The sequence below is a fragment of the Trachymyrmex septentrionalis genome, unplaced genomic scaffold (assembly GCF_001594115.1).
Source record: "Trachymyrmex septentrionalis isolate Tsep2-gDNA-1 unplaced genomic scaffold, Tsep1.0 scaffold62, whole genome shotgun sequence".
In the NCBI taxonomy this organism is placed as follows: Eukaryota; Metazoa; Arthropoda; class Insecta; order Hymenoptera; family Formicidae; genus Trachymyrmex; species Trachymyrmex septentrionalis.
In genome coordinates, this window is record NW_017305800.1 from 1,127,974 (window position 1) to 1,138,671 (window position 10,698).

The following is a 10,698-nucleotide window of genomic DNA, read 5'->3' on the forward strand; positions in this document are numbered from 1 at the left end:
GAAAAGAAATATCACTTATATATCTATATATTGTACTTATATCTATTAGGGATACATCGGTATCCGGTATTCGGTATTATCCGGCATTTTCTTACTATCCGATCGGATAGTCAGATCTCATTAGTTTCCAGAAATATGTATCCAGTTGAAATTTTATATCATTAAATTTTTAATTTTTTATTATATAAATATTCTATAAATAAGTATGCGTAATGCTATAATATAGTGATGGGCGTTATTTCGTTATCTGTTATTGAATAACCATTATTGAGAAATAACTTTTAAGTTATCAAATTTGTAAAATAACATTATTAGTTTTAAACGATTAATTTTAAATTTTATAAGCAAATAAAAGGTAAATAGTAATGTTTAAGATCTTACTATTTATCTTTTTTGCTAGTAGAAATGCTGTCGTCGCTACCGCTGTATTCTAATATTACATGCGTCCGTTTTTTATCGTAAGATAAATTTTTCAAGGCTGTTGATTGGCTGTAGGGTAAAGAGATTCGAGATCCTCTCTCTCTTACAGCCAATTAATATGCTTGAAAAATTCGTCGTACGATAAAAAACGAACGCATGTAATATTGGTTTACTCATTACCAAGTTGACATCAATCTTTGTGCATAAAATTTAATTTTATATTTACAAATATTTTAAATAATTAAATATTTCAAAATAAATTTCTTAGATAATTTAAGTAATAAGAAAAATAATCCCAAAAATGTGACTACTGATTAGAAGGTATAGGATATTATAAAAAATAACCGTTTATATAATTGATAACTATTCAAAAATAACCGATTATTTTGAAGTAATAGTAACTATTATAATCATTAATAAAAAAATAACTATTTAGTTCATCCTTACTATATCTCATACATTGCTGCAAAATTATTTTTTAAAATTTTAACGCTTAATAACTCGATTCACGAGACCGCCGCGTTTTTTTGTCAGATTTTTTCGTTTTGAGTGAAAACACGTCGAATAAGTCTATTTTTATTAAGATTTGAGGTGGGGGAGTTTCTAAATAATTACCCAATTTTTTGTCCAAGTTTTTTTTTTAAGAAGACGTCTCGGAATCCGGTCGGATATCCGACTCAGAAAGTTACCTATCCTGATATTCAACCGAATGTCCGATGTTACATTCTTTTTGGATATAATTCAATATCCGGTAATTTTACGATCCGGTGCATCCCTAATATCTATTAAATATATCTATATACGTATATTTTACCGAGCTATCTTCTATATACATAAAAATACATTATGCTCTCAAGTTTGAGAACTGTCTTCAACATAATGCTGCCAATTTTCGGACTGTGTTCAAGTCACGAAGGAGCATCTGGACCGTCTGCTTAGTACGGGGTTGTACAAGCGGATCCGATACAAGTTCATCCGGGTCCATTGTCTCTAGAGCTGTGTATTAAAACACATGTATTAATACCAATTTAATCTTAAATCCTAAAGCAATAGAGTAGTAAGTTTTAAGCCATAAGATATCGGCTAATCACAATTGAATATAAGGAAAATAATTGACTGTGTGATATATTTTTTACAATTTAAGGTTCACTACACCTACTGTTTCGAAACTAACATATTTTTTAAAGAAATTTATATCACGTTTTTTCGTGTTTTATACGTATTTTTTTTATTACATACCAAAAATTTGCGTTTCTATGGATGTTAATCTCGAATCAATGTGACATTGAAAATGCTCAATATGTTCCAACAATCGCATTCGGCATTCGGCTGGATCAATCGGCGCTTCGGGCTCTGGTATAAAAGGCTGCGGAAGTGCGGAGACTTCATTCTCGACGGTTATACTAGTTTCTTGTTGTATATTGTCAATAATAAGCGATCCAGAATTGAGATTCTCAGGTACAGGATTATCAATAATAGTTTTGTCAGCTAACAAATCTGCATAAAAATGTTATATAATATGTATAACACAGTAGTATTTATTGTCTTATATATTAAAAATTTAATTCTATCGATAAAAAAATAGAAGGCTGAATAATTTTTTTTTCTATTTCGACTGCATCACTGTACCTGCTTCTTCCGCTTTAATGTCTGACGTAGTAATGTCCTTTTCTTTTATGTCTGAAGTACTACTTGTTAATGCGTTTAAAAGTATATGGCTGTCTTTCGAATTCATCAAGCCTTCCTTCTTGCTGATAATCCTGGATTCATCAGAATGTGTGCTATCCTCTTCCAAAATTTTCATTAATTCCGAATCGGAAGCAATCGATTTTTCATCTTGATCATCCTTCGACAACTTGATATCAGTCTTTGTCTCGACACGTCGCGGAATTTCCGAACCTGTATCAGTAAAACTTGCTGCTTTAGTTATTTCCATCACTGGTACTGGTTCTATATCTATTTTCGACATATCCATTTTCTCCCAATTCTTGGCCCAAAGATATAGTTTCGGATGATCTTTCTTCCTGTATAAATTTAAACAAATTAGTCACTATAACACAAATATAATTTTTCCAAGTAAAAAAAGATATAATGATTTACTGTGCTACGTTGATTTTTACACGCAGACTATGAAGAAGTTGTTGGATTTGTAAAAGTGCAGCAACCAAATCATAAGAACGCTTCAACATTGCAGTCCTTTGATTGATCATATACTGATTTCGAGTTCGATTAGGTAAGCTGCAAATAAAAAAAAAATAAATAGATTATTATATATACATAATTATCATACATGATCGAAGTACAAACGTGAATAAACTACCTTGGCAATTTCCCTTCCTTAATCCAGTCCTGATCGTGAAAATATTTCTTAGAAGGTCGTTGTCGATGTGGATTTCGGCATATGTAACAAATGTATTTTTCAGGAACATCTTTTTCTTTTTCAATGAAATTACAATGACCATGTTGCCAGCAGAGACAAAGATCGCACTGTATCATCAAACCGTCTTCTTCCATAAAGCCACACGTGCAATTTATTATTTCTTCTCTTCGAAGCTGTTCTACTTTTACCAGTTCGCCATTAATCATCATCATTACTCCTTCACTTTCTATGATACAAAGTAAACATATTTATTTATGTAAAATTTACATAAAATTTTGCAATAGAGACATGTGTGGTGACAGGTGTATATTAAGTACTAATATGTATTTCTTGCGAGCATATAAAATAAAATATAACAACGAAAATAAAATTGGCAATACGTGAAATCATGAAACAAAGTCAATAAAAGATTAAAAAAAAAAATAAACAATGTACCTTCTGCATCATTATTAATATCTGTTTTGATTGCATCCCCTTTTAGGGGATCAGCTTTATCAATGCGTGAATCATTTAGTTGACCTAAGAAACAACAGAAATAATACAATAGTAAATATTATACGACATATCCTACTTTAAAGAATCCGAAGTACATAGTTGCATTAAATTAAAGAAAAAAAAGCATATCTAAAACAAAATAATTGTTTTCGTAACGTATGGCTTTGTAAAGTACGGCAAAACGCTCGCACTTACTATTCTGGCTATTTTCGTCGCTCTTTGAGTCGGATTTTCTACGGCTATATCTATACATAAGTGCCGTAGGTCCTTCGACGTCCATAGCACTGTCGTCTAGATCACCGAAACTATCGGTAAGATCTGACATACCTATCCAAAGGAATATTGAATGCTATGTAATCTTTTTTCATAAATGAAATATAGAACTTGCCTTAGAAGGCAAAAATCTTGTAAAAATGTGGAAGCTTCTTACCATGTCGCTTCTTTGTTTTAACTGACAAATCCACATTGTATTCGGTAAGCCTTTTTTTCTGGTTTTTTGCGCGCTCACCGTGCGTCATATCATCCAGAGGTTTTGTCCTATCGGTCCTTTGCACCTCCGACGCTGCGACTGGTCTTACAGGCAATAGAGTTTTAATGCCACCTTGCGCTTTTTCTTCTTTTATTTTCATGTCAAATAATGTACCAGGGGACAATGCACAGACATTCTCCCTTTTCTTTTCAATATCTTCATCTATCTCTATACTATGATTAGATATAGGTGACATTGTTTCAATTTTCATATCCTCCTTCTGCGAATCATTATACTTTGTTAATTGATCCATTTCCTCTTCTTCCGGCATCACTGGACCAGGTATTGATGGAGATGTTGGTTGCATAGTATTCAATGTTGATTGTAATAAAGTAGATGGCGATTTTTCAGGAAGAGATTTCTTTTTCGCAGATTTATTCATTTTCTCCATGAACATAGGTTTTTTGGGAATTATATCTTCTATAGATTCCCCGATCGTTCTTGCATAAGCCAAATCTTCAACTTTTGGGGTGGAGCCCAGAAATTTGGAATATTCAGGATGATAATGTTTGATATGCATTTGCAGTAAATTTTCTTTTCGAAAATTTTTATTGCATCCTTCCTTGGGACATTTATAAGCGTTGTCTTCCATTTCTACGCGAAGTCCACCACGAAGTCCAATAAAAACAGCTATTTAAAAGAAAATTAATAAAAAAATTATATTATAAAATATCCAAAGATTTATATGTTTTATAAAACCACATCTACTTAATTTATATAATATAATTTATATAATCTTATTAATTTCAGCAATGAACAAGATAAAGAAAGGTTAATTGTTTTAAAAAAAGCAAGAATACATAAGGTTATATTTGCTATACTTTGCTGGAAGTCTACTTAATTTTGCAAAAATATAATATCTATGAGTACTTACAATAGATCATCTCTGTTGAATTAGTAGAATGTAAAAAATATTGCAAAGATTAAAATGTGATGTGCATTAAAACGTAATATATTGCAAAAATCTTACCACCATCCGTAGTAGATGTAGTAGGCATGGAGGTGATTGGTGCAGTGTCGATATTAGTCGTCACCGTCGTAAGTAATGTATTCTCAGGTGTTTTTGTTTTAGGCAATAAGGTTTTGATCTTCTTTGGTGTAACTTCCGATGCAACTTCCTGTTTCACGCGATGCGGGTGATTTCGCTTTCTGCGATGTATACAGAAGTCAAATTTTTCGGGGTCGAAGTCGTACTGCCCTTGATTCTCCATGAATATCCTGATGTCATTTCTCGATCTGAATTTCTTCCCAGTCTGTTTACTTTTATAAAAAATTGTACACAAATTTTATTATTTCATATAAAAATTTAATTATTAATCATTGTAAATAAAATATATCTTTTATCTTACTGAATAAACAAGACATCCCATTTTCCAGCAGATGAGCCGGCTTTTCTCTGTGTAAAGTGTTTTTCCCAACCAGGAGGTAATCTCTTGTCTGGTACTATTATAGATCGGCGAGGTCCTGAAATATTTTCCATATTTTAATTAGTAAAAAGGCTTTATAATCAAATTATTAATCAGGAGCACCAAAATCAAAGCTGGTTCATTTTGCAAAATTTTTTCTATCATTATTATTGTATAGTTAATTCACAAATGTTCAGATCTTTGATGATTAGGTCACCTTCAGTGTATCAAATAAACAATATATACATATAAAATTATTAACAAATAAATTTCCATGTTATATTAAAATATTATTGTCTTTACAGGCTTAAAAATATTTTTAATGAAATTCTACCAACTAACTCACCATCATTGCCATCTACAATATAAGATTCTGTTCCTTGTGGTTCTCCATCAATCCATTCAGGACCAACGTTTTCTTCAACTTGATCCGTTTCAACCTTGGGTACTTCCTTCTTGCTTTTCTTTGAGTATGATTTGATTTTTGAGGGATTAGTTTCGAAACCTTTCAACAAATCTGTTCCTGGGTCATAACAAGGACCATATTGGGTACCATCCATCTCGATCTTGTTCTCTGAAGAGATTTCTCCACTTTCCTTGATGACAGTTTCCTCCTTTTTTGGTGTTTTGTCGATATCTTGTTTCGTGCGTTTCCTTGAGTGAGTGTTAAATAACTCCATAACTGTATGCTTCCTTTTCTTATCCCTTCTTTCTTGTTTACTACCGATATATCCATCCAGTTCGTTTAATTGCTGTTTATGTAATAACAAAAAAAATCATCTTAGAAATCACGTCGATAGAATGTAATAAATTAATTTTTTTTTTAATTGGACTTCTTGAACAATTTATTTCTTTCAATTCTCTCTCTCTCTCAGCTAAAAAAAACAGACTTAATATAAAAATCTTCTGAAAACTTATGAGAATCTCAATTAAAAAATGTTATCTGCAACACAGCTTGTTCCAAGTTTCTGCTGTAGAATCATTTTTGCATTCATATGACTTATTGAAGTAGTAGGTAACAAATAAAACAAAATGATATAAGATTCACTGTGGAAGTACCATTTGGTTTTACCAGGATTTCTTTGAATAACTCAGAAATAACAACATAACCTCAATCTAGAAATCTATACCTTTGAATTTCCAGCGATTTTGGTCATTTTCAACGACTTGACGATCTTTGCGTATCCATCGTCGAAAAGCACGTTATACCTGTCTGAGAAAAAAAGAATTTACTTAGGACCACCTCTAAGCCACATCGGGGCAGAGAAAAAAACGTTAAGTATATCCAGATTCGTCTCTGAATATAGCCAAACGTCAAATCTATGGGAACACAGTCTAGCCTCTTCCGCTCGCGCGGCTAAGGGTTAGGTTAGGTGGCTTACCATTCGTCAGGACCGCGCTCACTTTGGCTGGATACTTTTTGCCATCAGCCCACGTAGCGAGTATTCTTTCGCCCACCGAAAATTCTTTCATCTTCACTTCCCTGCGGGTGCGAAATTTTCGCATTATACACGCGGAACAGAGAACACGATGATCAACGAGCAGTACGCACACGGATTTTAGCAAAACGGAGGGAAAATTACAAGCGAGGGTTGGAGAGGGGGAGGCAGGAAAAATATGAGTCGCGTCGTTAGGGTTTCTCATTTTTCCCCCTCTCCCCGAGAACTCAATTCCTAGAGGGCTAGAATGTCCAGAGAGTTCAATTGTTAGTCGTTAGAGATTCGTCCGATTCGTCTGAATTTGAAAGTCTGGATCCAACGTTTCGGTAGAAAAATTGTTATAATAATACGTTTGAAACGTAATATAGTAAATATAGCAATGAAAACGAGATACATAGTAATTATACAATGCTCGTTCGTATCAGGCAATGCATAATTAGTATTACATCACATTACACAATGCAAAGAAAGTTTCCTATCCTACGTTATTCGCAATGATAAGTCAATATTTTTATTTTTACTACGTTGTATATTTTTGCTTGTGTAACATAAAGAAATCAAAGTCGATGTACATAGTATAAAGTGAACATTTTATTTATGTATTCCGTTGTTTGAGATATGTAGGCCAATATTTACCATCCTTACCAAAGTAATCAATATGAGGATTCTAAATAATATTTAACTCTTGTTAATTGCAGCACATAAACAAGTAAAACAATAACTATTACTGCTATCAATTATTACAACTGTCTATTAACACAATTTCAACTTACGGAAATGGTGGAATCCAAGCTTGTTCGCTTTAAGGAAAGACAAATGACTAGCTTAAGATATAATCCTTTTAAACTTTGACTAATATTCATGGTCGATTCTTATTTAATACTATCTTAAATACAGTCTTTAGATGATATGAACCAATAAGAAAGCTGCATTAGGGTCTTAAGATATTACTTAAGATGATCTTAAAATAAAAACAAACTATAAATACCAGCCATAGTCTGTTCTTATTTCAAAATTATTTTAAGGAGATGCTAAAGTGACCAAATTATTGACATTATAGTTGTATATAAAAATTTTCGAATTAACTAAACCGAATCACAAATCCTTTTACAGAATTAAAGTAGACGCAAAATTAGGAGTGTAGTGGACTACACTAAAATCGAAAAATGTTAAAAACACTTAACCTTTTTTTTTAATTTAGTATAAAATCCATTGCATCATCTCTCATTCAGTTAATTCGAGATTTTTTATATGGCTGTAATTATATTTTTTATATGTCGATAATTTGGTCACTCCAGTATTCCCTTAAGTAATGTTTTAAGATATTAATATTCTGTAGCAAGCGTTAATAGTTTATTCTTATTTTGAAACTATTTTATATAATGATTTCAAATACTAATACAGCTCTGTGATTGGCTTATGACATTCAAGACTATACTTAAATTAATATAAGACTACACTTAAATCATCTTAAATATGTGAACTGACTATAAATATCAGCCTGCGATTTAATTAGGTTATTAAATAATTTATGATATCTTAAGACTATACAAAAGGCAAGTTTAAATAAGAATCGACTTTGAGAAAAATATAGAAATTAATTAAATAATTTATACGAATCATTGATGTTGTTACGATACTTTCAGTGACAAAATTAGAACACCAACTTACTTTTGTGGGGTTTGCAATACACGTAATCTGGAACTGTCCATTGGTATCCATTCATCAAATCTCGAACTCCACTTGTCAAAGTGTATTAAAACTTCCCTTTCGTCCCAATCCGTTTCTACCACTTTTGCAGAATACCTGTGCATAAATATTAATCAATATATATTTATTTCATCAAACTTTTAATATAAATAATTTTTAATTTATCTTATCCATATAAAGTATCAAGCACTTTTTCTACTGCACAATAATTTTTCATGTTTTCTTCTAATAAACATTTTGTATTGAAATTGTACCTGATGATACTTGCCACTTATCGTTAAAGTCTTTCGCTTCCAATTTGGCACCAGGAAAAAATTTCAAATCACCACGATTTAAAACCTTTGGTTTCAATTCTTCCGATTTATCGAATTCTTTGTTGCCAGATAATTTTAATTCCTCCTTTGCTATTAGATCTTTGGCACTAGTCTTCATTTCCGTTTCTGGCTCGACGATACCAAGTTGCATCGCTACTGTATTCACTTTATTATCCGAATTTTTGCTCGGTTTGTCCATCTCGGATATTTTTCTTTCTTCTTTCGAATTTATTATTTTGTATTCATTATCTGTTATTTCCGAGTTATCAAGGAGATTTAAGGAATCTGCTGACGACTCAGGTCTGGAATAACATGTTTCACCGCAACTGTCGGATTTAGGTGTTCTCGCCTCGGATAATAACGGTGAGGCAGAATGTTCCAAATTTAGTATTTCCGAATTAATTAGGTCCAAATCTTCTTGAGCGTACGATGTTGAAGACTTCACAGACATGATAACAGGATCTGAAAAGGCGGAAATATAATTATTTACTTAATAAAATTATAAATATATACAATCTTTATCCATGTGAAAAAATCAATTAAAATAAAACAAAACGATAAAGGTATTTTAAGAAATTGTTCTTCTCAAGAAAAAAGAACGTTTTTTTTATTTTCATAAAGATAAGCTAACAAGGCTGTATAGGATATCCCAAAATATCGAAAGTTTCATCTCTTTTATAATAGGTTTAACAAATTTAAAACAGATGGATCTTTTTAAAAATATCGAGACATCAATTTACGGATTAGGAAGTTCGTTTTTCGCGAACTAAATGGAAGAAATGAATAAGAAACTTATATTTTTTAGCAAATTTCAAATAATGTTCCCCCCCCTCTCCAAATTTCAATAATTTCCAGATTAGGAAATTTGTTTCTCGAGAAATAAAAACTTGCATTCTTTAGTGAATCTCAAGTGAAGCTTCCTTCAAATTTTAATTTTCTTTTGCTTAGGAAAAATAAATTCAAAGTCAAAGAATCTGTCACTGTGAAACATGTGACTTTTTAGATATATGTATGTATAATCAAATTTACGATGTATATGTTACAGTGAATTACAGTAAAAGCATAAAATTCAATATTTTTATATTTTAAAATCCAATAATTATACTAGTAAATATATACAATTAAAGTTCTAATAAACCTAAAGAATAAAAATATATTTACTATCATAAACTATATTAATAAACTTATACATTTATCAGCAAATGTATACACATAAGAATATACTGTAGTAAATGTCATATCAATTGACATAAATTCTTGCACATTTTATTAATAAACAATTTATTTTAATTGCGTAAATAATTTAATACTTTCTTATTTAATTGAAATAAAGAGATAAGCATAAAATTATAGATTATAATATAATTTTTGATTACATGAAAATACTTGTTACAAAACAAAATTTTTTTTAATAAATAGAAAATAAACGACTATTCTTATTACATTATTTAGCAAAATATAATCTTCGTTCATTGCACAACACAATAGACATGGCACTTTGAAGTGTGCTTCATTTGTGCCATTTGTAATATTCCATTTTGAAAACACCTGTTACATTGGAATAGCAAGTGTATACATTTGTCAGTGTATCAATTTGGCTTTTAACATTATTAAATGATAAAATTGATAAGTATACGTAGCTTCCTAATGACCATTGATTTTATGCTTTTAATGTAAAACACTAAAAATGCTGTCGCGCCACATTGTGCGAGTACCGGCTTGGCGAGTTATCGCCGGCGAACATTCGAACGTCGCTGATCACTCGATTCCATTCTTACGCGAGCGTTCGCTAACGCTGTCAGGCGACACTGACACACCGGTGTGTCGTTAGAAAAAGCGAACTTTTAGAATAGAGTACTACCGGCATGACGCCGGTGCGACGTGACACGTTCCCTCGGCGAGCTCGAAGCTGGCGCTCCTCAGCGCTCCTATATGCATGAAACAGACGACGGGACGGGACGAGGAGAATCGAGAGGGAAATAGGGAGAACAACACTGAGCGGGGA

At 31.7% G+C, this 10,698-nt stretch overlaps 1 protein-coding gene across 7 annotated transcripts in view; it reads right to left on the minus strand.

Annotated features, from left to right (window-relative positions):
• Positions 1-962: 962 nt before the first annotated feature.
• LOC108752910 (PHD finger protein 20) overlaps positions 963-10,698 on the minus strand; it is an 11,013-nt gene continuing 1,277 nt past the window's right edge. The window contains exons 1-18 of one of the 7 annotated variants that reach the window (XM_018494116.1): positions 10,409-10,600; positions 8,648-9,155; positions 8,341-8,475; positions 7,443-7,469; positions 6,613-6,713; positions 6,361-6,443; positions 5,577-5,982; positions 5,174-5,288; positions 4,795-5,084; positions 4,699-4,710; positions 3,726-4,454; positions 3,491-3,622; positions 3,236-3,319; positions 2,741-3,026; positions 2,521-2,658; positions 2,050-2,444; positions 1,660-1,917; positions 963-1,416 (exon numbers count right to left, since the gene is read on the minus strand). In XM_018494116.1, the coding sequence (XP_018349618.1) occupies positions 1,292-1,416; positions 1,660-1,917; positions 2,050-2,444; positions 2,521-2,658; positions 2,741-3,026; positions 3,236-3,319; positions 3,491-3,622; positions 3,726-4,454; positions 4,699-4,710; positions 4,795-5,084; positions 5,174-5,288; positions 5,577-5,982; positions 6,361-6,443; positions 6,613-6,713; positions 7,443-7,469; positions 8,341-8,475; positions 8,648-9,144 (3,813 nt within the window). In that variant the 5' untranslated portion in view covers positions 9,145-9,155; positions 10,409-10,600 and the 3' untranslated portion in view covers positions 963-1,291. Of the gene's footprint in view, positions 1,417-1,659; positions 1,918-2,049; positions 2,445-2,520; positions 2,659-2,740; positions 3,027-3,235; positions 3,320-3,490; positions 3,623-3,725; positions 4,455-4,698; positions 4,711-4,794; positions 5,085-5,173; positions 5,289-5,576; positions 5,983-6,360; positions 6,444-6,612; positions 6,714-7,442; positions 7,470-8,340; positions 8,476-8,647; positions 9,156-10,408; positions 10,601-10,698 lie in introns of those variants that run through there. The other 6 variants (XM_018494110.1, XM_018494112.1, XM_018494111.1 and 3 more) reach the window with 6 other exon arrangements.